This window comes from Bombus flavifrons, chromosome 16, assembly GCF_040668555.2.
Source record: "Bombus flavifrons isolate JBK064 chromosome 16, iyBomFlav1_principal, whole genome shotgun sequence".
NCBI classification, from domain to species: Eukaryota; Metazoa; Arthropoda; class Insecta; order Hymenoptera; family Apidae; genus Bombus; species Bombus flavifrons.
This window is the reverse complement of record NC_138457.1, coordinates 6,799,411-6,817,808: the sequence shown is the minus strand read 5'-3', so window position 1 is coordinate 6,817,808 and position 18,398 is coordinate 6,799,411. Positions and strand designations below refer to the sequence as shown.

General features: G+C 35.8%; 1 protein-coding gene across 2 annotated transcripts in view; it reads left to right on the top strand.

Annotated features, from left to right (window-relative positions):
- LOC138188293 (solute carrier family 7 member 14) overlaps positions 1–18,398 on the top strand; it is a 66,523-nt gene that overhangs the window by 46,553 nt on the left and 1,572 nt on the right. For both annotated transcript variants that reach the window (XM_069129929.1, XM_069129930.1), the window contains 9 exons: positions 5,770–5,978; positions 14,361–14,532; positions 15,610–15,793; positions 16,072–16,196; positions 16,596–16,854; positions 16,948–17,185; positions 17,594–17,738; positions 17,832–17,925; positions 18,013–18,140. In XM_069129929.1, coding sequence (XP_068986030.1) covers positions 5,770–5,978; positions 14,361–14,532; positions 15,610–15,793; positions 16,072–16,196; positions 16,596–16,854; positions 16,948–17,185; positions 17,594–17,738; positions 17,832–17,925; positions 18,013–18,140 — 1,554 coding nt within the window. The remainder of the gene's footprint in view (positions 1–5,769; positions 5,979–14,360; positions 14,533–15,609; positions 15,794–16,071; positions 16,197–16,595; positions 16,855–16,947; positions 17,186–17,593; positions 17,739–17,831; positions 17,926–18,012; positions 18,141–18,398) is intronic.

Below are 18,398 nucleotides of genomic sequence, written 5' to 3'. Positions count from 1 at the left end.
TTTCCCGCTTTTTAATCGTCGAGGGTCGGTTTCATCGTCCAAGAGATACAGTTCTTAGCAAAATTTTAATGTCGTTGCAAATTTTTGACTACACTTTACGTTGACACACGATAGTTTCAATGGTTATGTCATGAGGCTATTGGAAAACTTGGTGGAAAAGCTAAGTTAGGTTATCTGTAATAATGGTAAATCTAGGTTTCTGGGAAAACTTGATCTACATAACCTCAAAGTATTCAGATTTGTTTATTTTCACCAAGAAGTATTTCAGAATAAGGATAAATCACAATTTTTCATTAACTGCGATCAGTTTATTTCTCATAATCTTTGTGGCTATGTATAATAGAATATCGCCAATCCAGTCAAGTGTTTACTTAGAGTTCAACTTTAAGTTTACGTTCGATCAAAAAGCATTTTTCCATGCATTTCCACCCAATTTTCTTCTCAAATCTTCAAATATACTTAAACATGTCAAATATTAACTACTATTATGTTGTTTCATCTTTTAAGTTATGTTTATCTGAAGCAATAATAATATCTGAACTATCTGACAAACTTGCACGTGAAATATTTAGAAGTGTCTCTGTTCGCCAAGGGTTGCTTTAACCAAAGCATTGAAAAATCTAGTGAGAACATGGAAAAGCGACATTTTGTGTATATTTCCAGCTGGCTGATGAAGGTCCCTTGCACGATGATCCTTGAATGAATTTCCTTAACGTCTTCACCTTTGCCATTTCATCGTCCCAGCAGATGGTAACGGTTCAGCCAGCTTTCTCAACGAAGCGTGCGTCCGCCATTATTCGAATGCACCACGTATACTTCGCTTCCTAGATACTTTGCAGCTGGGTCGTACTTAAGAGTCCCATCGGAGAACAAAGGAAGAAGTGCCAACTTATTTTCCTCGTATTTCTTTTTTTCTTGGTCTCAGCCATCTAAAATCTACCGGGTGCTCCATAGATTTCGATCCACGTCATTACATTTTGTATTTCTAGTCATATTTTTTATAAAAATACCTAATGTGTATTTTGATTCTTTCGTCATTAACAGATTTAAATTAGTTTTAGAAATTTAAGTTAATTTGAAGAAGATTTATTCTGTAACAAGTTGAAATAGAATATAATCTATATTTAATAAGGCTTCAATTTGGACTTAGAATGACCTTAGAATGACAATTCTTTCAGTATTAATAAATTCCAAATGTTACCGAAATCCATTGAAGTCTCAGGTTATTTAAATAAGGTTTACTCTGCAACAAGTCGAAGTAAAAGCTAACCTATTGTTAACAGGATCCAATTTGAATCAGGATCCAAACAGGATCCAAGAAGGTTAACAGGATCCAAATTTAAAATCGCTTTAGAGCGTTCTTCGAAGTTGATAGAAAGACTTTCGATGTTACTACAACAATGATATTTAAACAGCGAATATATGTACGTAGTAGTACGTACATTGTTACATTTTTAATAGTTACATTAGATTTTAGTGACTCGATACGAACTGTAGTGCTGCTATAATTTGTCATGAAATTTGTATACTCCGATAAAATACACATACTATTTTTTTACAGACGAAGTATCCTGATATATTTATGAGTGACAGCGTATATTCAACCAAATTCAATTTATTCTTGAAGAAAAATAACCCTAACCTAATTATAAGCAGCCATATTTCAAGGATCCCCACAGAATTGTATCCAAAGGAATAAATTGAGTTTAGAAATCAGATCTGCCAACTGCAGTGTTAGAGGTTAGAGAAAGATCAAAGGATCGATTTACAATAAGGGAGAAGACGAAGAATCCGACATCCGCCGGATGCAGAGAATAAGAATGGAGGAAGTGGGTTCAGGTGGGCAGGTTAAAGAGCATCGAAGTGCTCGGCTTCGTTTCGGATCGATGAGGTCCACAGGTGCTAGACTTGATCCGCGCAAGCGCCCCTCTCGCACCCCTTTTTGTTATCCCCGGGTTCCCTTCTTCCTCTGGGCGACCCTTCGCCGCTTTTTCCCCTCGTTTCGCAGCAAAGGATACACTGGGTGATCCATGATTCACGTATCCAACACGTACACGCTATTCGAACTTAATATTCATGAGGACAAGCCTTAAAGAGAGGCTGGATAACGCGAACTAACGTATCCTAGGATGAAGAAGGGCTTTTGTAGTTTTCGCTGATTTCTCACATTTTTCTTTTCATTCGTTTTTGATGTTAGGTTTCATTCGTTCAATATTTCAGTAGAAAATGGAGAATCTGTTTGATCGGTGATTAGAGGAATTTTGATCGATGATTGACGAGGCATCTATAGGTTAAGCTATATTAATTTCCTATTTTGAACATTTTTCTTTATTCAAATTAGGTTATATCAATCTTCCTTTTTAAACATCTGTTCTTTTCATTTTCCTCTAACCTTGGGAAATTAGCTTCTGAAAAATTTAGCCATGAAATGGGATAAAAATGGTGTACTTCAATACTTAAACATATACTTTCCTAACCTTAATCTTAGTCTTAATAAATTCATCCCTAAAGAGGTTAGGTATAAAATAGAACTGTAGCCTTTGTTTCAGATGGAGAAATAAATCCTTAATGTTACTGAATAACAATATTGGTAAAATTCAAATTATGAAATAGATTCTCAATGAACTCGTAAAATGTACGATTCCTAACCTCCAAAATACTACAGGTTCAATTCAAACCCCACCGATGTTAGATTTAATCCATGTTTGCAATAATGCCGAAAACTTTCACATTACCAAGTCTTCAGTTCCTCGAACGAGCACAATGGAGCACACTGATGATCGATTCGATTGGAACCTAGGAGATTCCCTCTGAGAATTGTCTTCTTTGTTCTATCAAGCGGACCAATGCGCCATTCGACGATATATTGTTCGATCAAACAGACTTCCAGTTCCGCAGGACGAACTTCCTAAGCTCTGCCAGGCGTTGCCATTATCATTGTTCGCCCAAGATGATCCAAGTCCTCTATTTAACTTCGACATTTTCGCTTCTCCATCATACACATCGATTTTCTATATTTTTTTCTTTCACGTCCCGGTGGCTCGAGTAACTTGATAGCTTTTCAACAATTCTTTTTCCGGTTTTTATAGGGTACGTGTGTAGTGAAAAATATATGGTTTTCGATAGTGGACACCAAGCCTAATACCAATCAGCTTTTAGATAATTATTAGAATATATTAATTTAGAATAATAGCAAAGATCTTTTGGATAATTATTTAAGGGGTTGAGAATCATAGTGGTGTAAGACAGTCCACTACCGTTTCTCGTAAGTTGGACTTAAATGAACGATTAATTTCGATAGTGTTCTGACAGAGAATTTCATTTGTTAGAAAACTCATTATATTTTTCCGAAAAAAGAAAAACAAGCAGGAAAAGATAAAGAGAAGAAGGAAAAGCAATTTTACCAGGAAGGGTCACAATGTTTCGATCTCGAGAAAAGCACTAAAAAAAAAAAAAAAAAAAAAAAAAAGAGGGAAGGGAAGAATAATGGAAAAAAGAAGTGAAAAAAGAATATAGCGAATCTAAGTTAATGTCTCGGTGGAAAACGGACGAGAAATAGAACACAGTAAAATGCATATCCAACGAATGGATGCAAAATCGACAATAGTGGTGTGGATGTAGGGGGAGGGGAGGAAAGGGGACTGGTGAAATAAATAAAACAACGATCAAGGGATGAAGACGGTCAACCGCTGCAGGGGATGAAGATACTGGACGATTGAAATGCAGAAATTGATTTTCTACAGAAATTACGACGATGAGGGAACACGTAAAGGAAACAATTCGGTATTAACGCCGCCACGACGGAAATTGAGATCCCTTCGACGCGTTTCCATCAATGCAGCGACTTTGCCTCGTTTCGTTCGATCGAAGATTATATTTCTGTCGCGATTCTTCTACTCTATTTTTATATTGTTAAATTGTTGAAGAATCTTTCGAAGAGTATTGCCGTTGTTTCTGTTATTATGATAACTCTTCGTACAAATTAGATTCTAGGGACTTCTTCGGCTTTAGGGACTTTTTGAGGAACAAGTTGTTACATTTAGTATTATGTATCATGACTTCCAACTATTTAGATTGCAAGATCCCTTCTAACAGAATATCTTTTTAAAATCGTAAAAATTGAAAAATTGTTCAGGTATTATTGAAATTGAACAAATGGTATCATATCGTACAGGGTGTCTCAATAATCATGGTAAAATCGGTGAAAATGTGATGCTACCTGAAAAGATTTTTTCACTCGAACGAGGACTCGGAACAAAAGATACAAAATTGCACATAACCTGTATCTTGCCTGATCAATTTTCAAATTTCATTCTCTCGGAAGAAGGCGTCCTGCAAAAAAATTGTACTCAACATTCTTCACTTATTTTCTCACATACAATCGTCGTCTTATCCATCATACCACGTTTATTACTATTTTTACGACACCCTATGGAATATATCTAATATTTCGTAAAGTATGGAAAGTATCGTGGTTGTGCATAGGAATGGTTCAGATTGAAAGCAATCGACTCTCAAAAAGTCAGAAGGGGTGGGATTTCAAGCTATCGAGAATGGTTACAGAGACGAAGTGAACCGGAAGCGTTCCACTAAGTCCGATATCCCTGGTCTCGTTAGTCGATGGCACAAATTGGGTTCCGTTAATTAGCATGACACTTTTCAATCGCATGTATTCCAAGCTTAACAAAGATGCAAAAAAATTAACAAACATCTCATTTCGATACCACGGACCTTCCTATTTTAACATTAATTAATTTATAACAATGATCTTTGTGGTTTACGTATATATGCAACGAATTACCAGGTATATAAATATGAAACCAGAATTTTTGTATAGAAAATACATGTTTATTGTTTGAAAATGATTAAAAATATTTTATTCGAAGTATTGCCCATCGCTAGCTATATATTTTTTCCACCTGTCTGGCAATTGGTGGATGCCACGCCAAAAAAACTGTCGCTCTTTTGAGGCAAACCAGTCATCGAGCCATTTTCGTACATTTTCGTAAGAAGCGAAGTGCTGGTCAAAAAGTGCGTGTCCCATCGATGCAAATAAATGGTAATCGGACGGAGCCAAGTCTGGTGGGTAAGCCGCGTGCGAAAGTATTTCCCAACTGAACGCTTCGATCGTTTCCTTCACCGGTTTTGCTGTATGCGATGCTGCATTATCACGAAGCAAAATTACTTTGTGTCGCCTTTTTTCATATTCTGGTCGTTTTTCACGCAAAGCTTGATTCAAATCGATCGTTTGTCGTCGGTAGCGCTCGGTATTGACGGTTTCGCCAGGTTTTAACAGCTCGGTGGTCTTTTTCGGTGGTCTTCCACGTTCTTCGTTCCTCGCGTCAAAATTGCCACTTCTGAATGTTTTAAACCACTCAAAGCACCGTGATTTACCAAGAGCATGCTCACCGTAAGCTTCGACGAGCATTCGATGCGATTCTGCGGCAGTTTTCTTCAAATGGTAAGAGAAAATCAATGCTGTTCGCAAATCGTAGTTTCCAGGCACAAAATTTGACACGTTCAACGCTATTACAAACTATGCTGTCGTATGAAACTTGTATCGTTCCGAGTCGAAAATGTTTATGAGATGTCAACAAAGACTTTTGGCATCAATGACGCAGTTTAGCGATAACTACATTATCAGTTAGGGCCATCTATAGGCAAATTCCGGTTTCATACTTACAGATATTTTTGAGGAGAATTCGTTCGATGATCCAATGTGAAAAGAGTATTAACGACGACGAATGAGATAATTTTGGTTTGTTGAAGGTCGACCGCCCGATTTCCTCGCATTCGTCATCACCCTACTGATGATGCTGCTAATGGCCGCAGGCGTGAAGAAATCATTGGTGTTCAATAACGTGTTAAACGCCATCAATCTCGCCGTTTGGGTGTTCATTATGACGGCGGGGATGTACTACGTGGATACCGATAATTGGAACGAGCACGACGGCTTCTTTCCGTATGACTGGAGTGGTGTAAGTATTTTTAAATGCATATGCAAGGGTGTCTCAGTTAAACGAGATCAATTAAGTAATCAATTCAATCAAAGTTAAACGAGATCAATTATATTATTATAAATTTATGTAAATTATCATAAAAGGTATTTAACTTCATGTAAATTCTTACATTAACAAAAATCGAGATATTGATTAATCAGATAATATAAGAATTTGCACAAAGTTAGACGAACAGGAGATATAACAAAGCATGTACAATCTTCAATTAAATTTTGAAACCGGCCGTATAATCCGGTAAAGTTAGCGTTAAATATCGAGAAATCTACGCGATTCTGTCAGCAAATTGAATAGCTTCAGCATCTCGTCTCAGCGAGGGACAAAAGAAAAAGTGTGGGAAAGCGCGAGGTGTTTGAAAGGAAGCAGAGTTGCCGGTCCATTTCCGGCAGCTTTTCACTCGCGGTTCACGGAACAATGGCAAACTTGTTGCGTCGAAAGGGTTTCAACGAAACCGGTGAAACCGTACAGTGCATCAGGTGGACAAACGGAGAAAGGGAATTCGGATTCACGGCTCGCGGGGAATCCACGCTAGCCGGGAACCGTGTGACCCGTACGGATGGAATTGGATTTAGCACGGGGATGCATTATTTAGGTTTCAACTGGATATTGTTCGTTAAGTAGTCGTTTCTCGAAAATCATCCGTAATCCTCTGATTTGCCAGGCGAGGAATCTATCGAATCAGAGATTTCTTTAAATATTCATCTTATGTGACGTTAATTAATCTGTTCCACAGAATTTGTAGTATTTTTTATCTCATCTCGATTTATAATATAATTATTATTATATTATTATAATCTTTATGTTATTTATAATCAATTCTCCTTAGCCAGTAAAATCTCGAATTTTGTCAATCTTCATCTTGCGTTACTTAATTTGTTTGATAGAATTTCTAGTATTTATGCTATCTATAATCAATTCCTCTTAACCAATAAGATTTTAATTAAACAATATATCTAATCTAACAAGATCATCAATTTACAAATAGATATATAAATATTATTACATCTCACAAAAAATAACTCTTTTAATATAAGGTGTTTGCTCATAGAAATGAGTCACATTTAAACCACTCCATTTTCTTCAAGCCACTCGACAACCATTCTTCCACTCGAACTTCCTGCAATTTTCAAGAGCAAACTTTAGAAAAATTTCATTGTTCGATAATTCGATTATTTTACACGCATGGCTGCTCAAGTATGTGGCATGCAGAGTAGCATTTTTACACGGGATGAAGGGGCAGATAGGAGGCAAACGAATAAAAACAATATTCATGATATTAAATATCCCGTGGGTGCACCGGAGTTTCTTCATCCCGAAGGATTCGCGAAACGTTTATTCAAAGGACGTCGGAGGTGTTGAAACGGGTAAATATTGGAATATTCATCTCGTTGAAAAGCAGAATAAATAGAAGAAAATTGACAACGCCCGCATTTTATCGTTTTCAGGTTTTCCTATCTTCGTGTTTCTCAATGAAACGTTTCCATCAAAGAAAAATGTTAAAAAATGGCCAACTGTGGTACCACCTGGAATTGAGAAATTCATGCGGTATCTTCAAAGGTGTTTCCCAAGGAACAAAAGATGTCGCTTTCTGAAGAAACGATGAGAAAGTTGTGAAAAATGAATCGAAACATGTGGATATGATAGTGATGGAGCTCACCTAAGCGTTATATTTTACCCTTTTGTTTAAGATACTAAACCATCTTGAAAGTAGTTAGAATGGGAAAATTAGCAACTAAATCATTTGCAGATTGGAATCGTGCGTGTTGAGAATTGTGGATCTTTGAAGCCGAAATAATGTTATAGGAACACTAAATTTACACTAACGATTCATATTAAAATAGTAATATATTTATTTCATGGACGATTCCTTATATATTCATCGATACATACTTGCACGCGTCTCACCACTTTCTTCCATACGCGACTCTTAACCGACTCTTAACCGACTGACTAGTTTACAGTCGTCTGTTTTTTGGGACGCCGCGCACACACACACCTCCACACACCGACACTCGCATACAAGCATCTCTACTACACATTTGACCCAGTACAGTATAGAAAATTACATATATCTCAACAGTGCGAATCCAAAATACCGTAATATCATTGTCACATGCGAACAGCAACCAACAACGTGATCAACGACTTTGCATCCACATGTGTTCGCAAGAATATGCTTGGGTTTTGATCGATTCAAAACTTTAGTCATTTTATCATCGATAACTTTAGTCGATTTATCAACTGACTCTCCTCGTTCATCTTTTTGAAAATCGTTCAATATCTGAAAAAGAGCAAGATGAAATATAACGCTTATGTAAGTACGATTACTGTCATGTTCGCATATTTGGATTTAATTTTTAACAACTTATCCATCGTTTCTCAGGGAAATGGTAAGAACGTTTCTTCTTCCTTGGGGAGACACAGTCTTCAGGTTGTGCATGAATTTTTCAATTCCAGGCGATGTGAAAAATGGCGATTTTCTAACATTCTGCTTGCCCTCTGCTTCACACTGTTTCAAGATAAAAATTAGATTGAACTGCGTTACGAGGCATACAGAATTTATGATTTCCTTTCATGATATATGATATTGCTTTTTACGAGTAGTATCTAGAAATACTAGTTTCACATAAAGTGTAATATACAGTACAGTAAGCTATAATACATGCATTATTTTTAGGATAATGATCTTCAAGCCTTGAGAACAGTCTTCTTGCATTCTACTCGTCGAAAATTATTCATATGTTATAAAAAAAAAAAAAAAATATCACAAATTTGCGTACCTCAAAACGAAGTTCAGCCAAACGTTATGTATTTAGTGTCGGTCGTCAGCGATCCAAAGTGTCGACGGTCGTGAATTATTAATTAAAAAGAGAAAAAGTTTGCCTAGTCGTATTCTGGCATTTATGCACGCGATACTTTCCCTTTTCAACCCCCTCAGCAACCCCCATCGCGTGTTTATCGGCGATCCACGATGAATATTTCCGTCGCCGAGACCGTGTGTGTCCCCTTGAAAACGTGAATTTTTCATCGTCACGTTTCCAACTTGCGTTACTTTCCCTGAAAAGCCTGTTCGTGCCTTGGAAAAACCACCCCATACCACTTCATTATTCGCCCCTACCGAGAAAGCAACCTTTCATTGACCTGATTCTACCATTTCTTCGATAAATATTCCAAGTTAAAACTTGTTTGTATAAAATTTCGAAAACCTGACGAAAGTGAAGTTAACTTTGGTGAATATGCATCCGTGCGGGTCGAAAATAAATTTTAGGGATAAAATGAACGTAGGTTATCCGCTATAATTCTATTTTCTTTTTACGTTTTTTTCGAAGAGATCCGAACGAGTCTTTATTCCATTCTGTTAAATGTTCAATATCGTTGATGTTATTAATATTGCTTGGCTTTGTTAAATTAACACTTTCGCCTGCTAACGCAACGTATGCGTCATGGGTATTTTCTGTTAGGTGTTCAGTGACGTGACCTGTGTGCATCATAGGGATTTTCTACGGTGCGTCTAATGACGCAAACGATGCGCCATCAAGTTATTTTCGGCAAAACTTCATACTGAGGGAAATATCTTGCAGATAAAGGGCGTTCATTATGTAATAATAATAATAACAATAATACCTATCATTATGGCGCAATATTGTTCTTTCAAGCACAAAGCTGTATGCGTTAATGGCAGCAAAGATATTAACTTATATGAAGGATTTTATAATAAACCTAACCTATAACAGTCTTATAATACTTAGAACTATAAACAGATATAAAAGAATACATATCGATATTTAATTAGAGAAATTAAATTCAGAAAGATAAATTAAGAAAGTTAACTTTTAAGAGAAAATGAATCTTCTTTGCTAATTTTCGACAAAAATTCTCTAGATCCTTAATTGTCCCTAGAGATCTTTCAAACGTATGAAGTTTTTTTAATCGTTGCTAATCTATAAAAGACTTTCTTTTCTCCTCTTTCAATGAAAATCCTCGAGATTCGCAAACACCCTTAAAGATTATATATATCATATATATTCAGATCATATATATTCGATTTTCTGAATTACTCCTAACGTATACAAAATTAAACTTTTCCTCGAGTTTCGATTAAAATCTTGTAGATTCCAACTTCTTCAATGCCTTCAGATATTAATCTTCTAGAAATGAAAGAGCCAGCGGTATGTACACACTAATTCGTTTCCCTAAATTATTCCTAACCTATTCAAAATCATACTTCCTCCTCGCCTTTCCATAGAAATTCGCCAAATTCTCAAATGCCTGGTGAAATCAACGTCCCAGAAACGGTTAATACGTGCATTCTATCTGACCTTAGGAGTATGCGTGGGTTTTCTGAGGGTGGCTTTTCAAATCTTTAGCGACCTCGTCCCTTCCTATTTCTCACCCCCACGCCGGAAATTGCTCGAGAGGTCACGGCAGACTGCTTGTGTCAACCTCTCGATTAATATTAATGCATGCGTTAACTACCTCCTCTCTCTTTGATCACACCTCTGAAACTACCCCTTTGTAAGGGGTGACTGTCGACCACCGAGCAATTTCGATTGATTATATTCCGTAATGTCCATCGAACAGTGACGCAGGAATTCTGTAGTTGTTTCTTGTTGTAACTTCCGTCCCTGTTAAGGCCTCTTGGAAATACAACTGGGGATAAAGAGGTGCGTTGTAGGTCAATAGCCATCCGAAGCGTCGTCATTAATTCGGAATAATAAGAATACGGACGAATCGCGATTCTTTAACGACCCAAAGGTACTTTGAAACTCCTCCGTTCAGCGTTAGGGAAAATTTTATTTCTCTATTAAATAATAAATAGAAAGTCAAAATAATGTTTTAATTGTGAATAAGAATTAAGTTTCTTATTGAAATAAAGATCGTTTTAACGATGTTAACGATAATTTATTTATTACTTGCAAATGAAAATCTACTTTTTGTGAGGATTCAATTGGAAAATAAACGATAATATATAAATAGATAGATGTTGGTCTTTGTCTTATTATTTTATACAATGAACGAATTGTGAAATTAATATGCTCACCCTTCAATAGTCAGATTGCAGTTGACGCTTGTTTTTGAAACTAATCGAATCCTGGAGCAAGTTGCCCGCAAGTCTATTTGATTTTGACGTATCCATGATAGCTAACAAACATTATTAAAAATTACAAATCTTAGTTTACAGTCATTTTTCTGATTGAAATGTTATATTCGTGTAAAGATGAAAGTCTTCTTTAGGAATATTAACTTTTTGAAAGTGGCTACCTCTTTGCCTTTGGCTTAGTATTCTGATCTCTTGTTTCGCTTAATTACTTCGTTCTCTAGCTGCTTAATGAGAATATATCTTTTTGGTTTGTATCTTTTTGTAATAAAGATATTTTTTACAATACAGCAACGTTGTCTACTCTACTTAAAACTGACAACATCAAAAAATATATTTTTATACAATTTGATGTAACATTTTCTGCTAATTTAACAGAGTATAATTATTTAATAGAATTTACTCTATTACTTTCTTTAGTGATTCCTCCTTTGTTGTTTCGGGCCTTGAGGGGCTTTGGTTTTACATCCCTGTATCTGCCAATTTACTCCGCTAAAAGCGAGCCATTTTGTTCGTTAACGTTCTCCTGTACGACCATGTATTTCATCGTGGTAACATTTGCTTCCAACATAACCTACAAATTTGCTCGTTTAGCTCCACGCAAAAAGCACGTAATAAATTTCAGAAATAAAACGAAGCGTAAGAAAAAAGAACGAAGGCTACAGGGCGAATGGTTAGAGGGGGGTTACGCCCGTTTAAATTCAGATGTCTGTGTCTTTTTAACGAGGAAATGCATTCTCTGCTTGGAGGATTTCCACTCGAGGCTTTATGTGGGCGGTGCTTGGAATATGGGGGCGTGAGAGAACTGCGGAGGCGAAATACTACAGGGTCAAGCGTGTATTCTCAAACATTCACGAGATTTTTCTCTTCCGAGAAAAGAAGTCATCCTATAGAACCTGTTAACATTTCAACTTGCCAAGTTCCTTCCTCGATGAACACTTTGAACGAATAAACCTGTCCGTCTAAACTAGTTTCCCTCCTATCTTTTACTCCTTTTTATTTCATTCGATCGTTTGGGTCGAAGAAACACGCGAAATGGTCGTAGAAAATAAAATTCCGATCAGTTTTTAGGAATCCCCAGTATTCTAGGGATTTTCACGGCGATCCGGTTAATAGGGAAAAGCTAGTTGCTCTCAATCTAGTTGCTCCGAATTACATTCCAATCTACTTCTATTCCCCTTCTATTCTTCCCGTCCTATCGGAGTGAAGAAATCCCTATAAAATATAATTTCGACCAATTCCTAGGGATTTCGTTTTTAAATCCGATTTTTAGTATTCTGTGGATGTTCACAGTGATCCAGCTGATCGTGGTATTTCGTCTTCAGATTTAGTTCCTCTGAATTGGATTTTGATCTATTCCTATTCCAGCGAGAAATTTTTGTTAATTCATCTTCATATTCATTTTTCGTTCCAACATCTACACACTGGATCGTTCTCTTCTTGTTTAAGTCTTTCCTCCGTTAAGAAGATTAAAATAACATGTAGCAAAAAAATACTATTACATAATATTCTACGAATTTGGAAGAGTATTCAAGAATTTTGGGATTCGGATTTTCAAAGAAACCTACAAAAGAAATTGTATGGACTTAAACGATCCAATGTGCAGACGACGTGATGTAAAGAGTAAAGTAAAGATAAGATTACAGACGGAGCGTTAAGTATAATTTCTAGAATTCTAGAAGAGATCCCTAGTATTTTCAGAATAATTCGATCGATAGCGGTAGCCTTTTTTCACATTCAATTTGGTATCTAAGGCTGTGACATTATTCCAGTTTATGATTCATCACTTTTATGAAATAAAGATGGTCGTAATGCTCAGGTTTCGTTTCCTACGAGATTGAATTAAGTTTTCAATTTTATTCAGTTTCGTTGAAGCTGCCGACATCAGAATTCATAACGACATTAGGGGACCTTGAAAAATTTAATGGGCTACGGAGTATCCGCGTTGAAAGGAGGCCTGGAAGACTCTTCAGCTCTCAAAGAACGTTTTTATTAAGGTAGCAACTTAATTTGCCGATTTCTATCCTTCCCGTCCTAGGGATTTACTTTTCTCAAGTAACGAAATATCCTTGGCCATTGTTCCACTGATTTATTCATTCCAGTATCTGGTTATTTCAATCGCATAGTTATTTTATTCCTAAATAATTCTTTCATTGATTATTTACTAAATATTAGGTTGTTAGAAAATTCTTTAAAGAATCATTTCTTTTTGTTAATCATCAAGCGTTGAGTTGTCCAAAAGGCTCCTATGATTTTCAAAATTGGAAAATTTCAGTGAAACTATATTATTAATTGTGAATATTATCGTACATTCATACTATGTATATTGGATTGTAGATCAGATTTAAATTCCTTGTAAAATTATCAACGATATTTCATTGTGAGTTACATTTCAATTCCTTGTGAAATAAGTTTCAGCCAGAATTGCAGGTTAAACGGTTGTGCAGAAAAGTTGCAACATGTTGAGGTTAGTAATGAAACGAACACTCGTTTGTCATTCTGCTCACCCAACCCTAACAGGCTGGAGAACATTTCTCATTCTCAATTATTCCCCCTTGTTCACGATCGAACTTCTCCCAGAATGTGATCAGTATCTTATTTTAACTTTTCAGATAAATTTCCCATCACGTTCTACGAAGGGATATAAATTTTCAATTCGACAAGATATTAATAACAAAATTCTGATGCAGAATTCTATGGATAAATCGCCTATTCGAAAGCATAGAATTTTTATATCATCTTCCAGGATATTTATTCTATGGATAAATTCTTAGTTGAAAAATATACTGTTGTTACACAACATTTTGTAGATAAAATGTCCTATTCGGTGACATAAAGTTTCTGTAGAATATTCTCTGAATAAATTCTCAAATAAAGAATGCATGGTGCTTTTCACCTAGAAAATTGTAAGGATAACCTTCTAAGTTAAAGAATATGAAACTCTTCAAGAATATTCTACGAATATTTTCATCATTGTAGAATGTGTCATTCTTTCAAAATGTTCTATGAATTATTTTCCAGACCAAGGGTACATGGAACTTTTTAAAAATTTATTCCATGGACAAATTCTCAACTTGAGGATATTGAAAGTATGAATTGCAAACTAGAACAAATCCATCAATGAATATTTCAAAAAGAAAAAACGAAACGATCGTGTGCTGTTGACACACACACATTCATACACACACCTGAATAGGAATTCCTGACTTTAACTGTCCTATTAATAGGCAATATACTTGTTGCAGGTGTTCACCGGTGCAGCGACGTGTTTTTACGCGTTCATCGGCTTCGATATTATAGCGACCACCGGCGAAGAGGCGACAAACCCGAAGAGGAGCATCCCCCTCGCTATAGTCGCCTCGTTAATCATAATACTCACCGCTTATGTCACCACCAGCATGATGCTGACGCTGGTTGGTAAGTACTTGTCCGATTCCCTTTACTGTCTGCTATTTCTACAATTTTCAGATGCAAACAGGACCAAACATAGGAAACACAAAAACAGAAAAGTAGAAGAGTTCTAATTAAAAGATTAAGTTTCAATTTAAATTCACCCTTTCGTGGAAAGAAGAAATATTTGGAATTATACAGCCTGTGTCTTCATAACAAATGACAAAACAACTGCCAATAATGAATATATATAACACTATTTTGGAGGGAATAAAGAAAAATGAAATTTCTTATTTATTAATTGTAAAACGCATGGAAAATTTAATAAACATTAATCTCTTTCTTCTTTTGTATCTTAAATTATAGAAAATGTAAACAATTGGATAAATATATTATGGCTTGCAATATGCTAAAGCAAGAATGTTAACATCATTTTAATTTAAGCTTTAAGTGCTTACATTCAAACAAAGGATATAAGTTTCAAGATGAAATATAATTGTGACAACAATAGTTTACAAGTGCAGCATAAGGAGTAACCAAATATTCAGTTATTTTATGAATTCAATCTCTTTGTTTTATTAACATTATTAACACAGAAGTTTGAAAATTATTCTAATCTCAATTTGTGGTTTGCTTTAATTGCAACAAACAACAAAATAAATATAGCTACGAGAACAACATTCTATAGATGTTCTAGACTGAATAGTTGTTATTTAATGACGCTAGTTTAATTATTAACAGGCAAGTGATGGCATTTCCACAGATTATTCGCTTCAACTCTATCATCCGTCGACCAAAAGGCCTTTGGCCATCCTTGACCTCCCTTCACGCATCTCTGGCCACCCTTCAACGACACGTGATCCTTCGCTTACCCTCGTCACACAGGCACGGTTCGTTATGCTTCTAAATAACGGACATAATTGATGCTTCTAAAAAACCAACCTTTACATTTTTCGAACACGAATACTTGGCAGTTCTCTTAACACAGTCTGCTGATAAAAGTCCTTAGAAAAACAGCCTAAAAAAGAAGAAGGGAAAAAGTAAGAAGAAGTATGAAAGGTACTAGGTGAGAAATTGATAGAATGTTCTACTTCCTTTTTTCAGTGCCATACGATGAGGTAGATCAAGATTCAGCATTGGTGGAGATGTTTGGTCAAGTTGGAGCATACAAGTGCAAATATATCGTGGCAGTTGGTGCGTTGGCTGGATTGACAGTCTCCATGTTTGGTAGCATGTTTCCCATGCCTAGGATAGTCTATGCTATGGCCCAGGATGGCCTTATATTCAGGTAAGTTTGACCTGACAGCGTTGTCGGTAAGACTCAACTCATTTGCGTTTTTAAATCTTCTTCTAAGTAAAGTTGAATTGGTATTAGTTAAAATAAATATTAATTAAAATTAATTAAATAAGATAAGAACAAAATAGATAATACATTTTCTAGAGATGTTACAAATTTCTATTTGAAAATTTTCTATGTTAACTTCATTGAAATAAATATTACAGTTTCTATATTATTTATATTTGCTTCATAAAAATCCCGCTGATGTATTTTTGTATGGTCACTAGGACTCTGAGCCAAGTGTGGCCAGCAACAGGTACTCCAGTCATAGCAACACTGACTTCTGGCGTGTGTGCAGCCTTGGCTGCGCTGTTTATTCAATTAGAAGTGTTGGTAGAGATGATGTCCATCGGTGAGTTCTATAAAAAATCAGCTCTGCCTCTTCCTTCACACCGTAAAGAATTTTCTTCGAAGTAACCCGATCCAGTTAATTCTTCCAATATCGAGTCTTCTTTAAGTCACGTGAAATATTTCTTTTCATCGATTACTAACGATAGCGAGACGTATCTATCGTTATCTGGTTAATAGTTCGTTAAACTATAGTTAAAACACAGAGCGACTTTTTTCGCTTGAGGCTACAAAAAGGAGAAGTTGCCCTTGAAGAGTTAAAAATAAGAACGGTTTCCAGTCATTCTTTAGGTCGAAACAATGTTCAATCAGCAGCTTCTTCTTTCACGTCTCCAGCGAGATAATCACCTCGTATATAGTATCAAATACATAGTTAAAATGTTCTTTGTCCTTGGATTTTTAGGTACTCTGCTAGCGTACACTTTGGTGTCTACCTGTGTACTGATTCTCCGTTATCAACCTCACTCAACGAACCTTGTAGAGTTGCTACCACAGAGTTTAAGAACACCTTGCCGATCACCAACTAAAGAAAATCAGGGAAATGGTCAAGTGACTTATGGAAAGGAGCTGAGACCCGATCAGCTAACTACTGCACTGAATTCTGTCCAGGCTACACAATCAGATCTTGCTGCAGCAAACAGTGGCCAACGTATCATGGTAAAGTTGCAAGAATAATGAACACTATTGTGACAATAATGATAAAAATGTTTATACGAATGAATAGTCAAAGATGAACTGCTTGTTCTTCAGGTGAGAAGAGTGAGGAGATGCAATAGTTCGTCGCCAGACTCGGACGATACTTATGGTGCAGAGGAGGATGAAGTTGGTCTGGGTAAAGATGATCAATATTTAGTCAGTGATAGAACTGAGAATAAATTCTACGGTAGTGTGCATGCAGCTGCAGCTGCCTCCGGTTGTGGCAGCGCGCATCAATATCCAGGAAATACGCCAATAATTGGACCACCTTTGAATTACCTCCAACGTCGGTTACAGGTATAGAATTTAGAAGCTTCGAAATGTTTCTTTCTTTCTCTGATTATAATTCTGGAATATTCTTCACGTTTCTAATTATAACTCTGTAACATTCCTGTTTTCCCTGATTATAACGTTATAGAATACTGTTTTATTCTTCTACCTATAATTTTCTTTATTTTTTGTTTTCTCGTTATACTCTATTAAAGTAATACATATTTCTATTGCCAATTATAATTTTATTCTAGAATCTTCTTTCAGTATTTAATATTGAATCTTTCCCTTTTTTCTTGGATTTAACAATTAAATATTTTTGTAGTATACAAAGTATATATTATAAGTATAATAATTAATCTCTAATTTTTTCGGTTTTAAAATTTAATTTGGAGTTTATTCTGATATTTAATATAAAATGTCTTGTTATCTTAGGCAGCACAATATCTCTGTCCTGCCATCTTCCCCTGGGTTGACAGAGGCCCAGCGACGGAGGCGTCTGGTCGCTACGTCATGAAATTAGTCGGCGTACTCTTTTTGCTGATCCTCATCTTCGATTTGATTATAGTTTGCGGCATGGGTGAGACACAGAGAAATGAACCTTTAACCTTTCACCTTTCTTTCAACTTTCCAATCGATTTCAATAATGTAATATTAACGTTATTCATTTTAGGAAATATGGGAACGTTCACAACAATAATGATGTTCGTGTTCCTCTTTGCCATAATTGGAGTGTTGCTTGCCATAAGTAGAAAGTCACAAAACAGGTAAATTTCAATTCGAAATAGAACTTTTACTTAAACTTTAACTAAATATTCTTTTACTCAGTTATTGTGAAATTGGAACATTTTTAGAAGTAGCGTAATGTTTATGACACCGGGACTCCCATTCGTACCGGCGATTGCTATCACTGTGAACATATACCTCATCTTCAAGCTGAGCATCTTGACACTCGTCAGATTCACTGTCTGGATGATTCTCGGTAAACCTAACAAATTTCTTTTTTACTTTAATGCAATTTGAATCATGATTACTCGAAGAGATACGGCGTCTTGTAAGCACCTCGTAAGCTAGTGCAATGCTAATGCAAAATCCAAATATAATTCTTATTAGATATCTGGTTTACAACCTGAAGCTTCCAGAAGTAGTAATTTATGTAATATGTACAGTACTTCGGATATTTTAGTACTTTGGATGTTTCTTTATATTATTAACTGTTAATACATTTTTGTATCTTTAA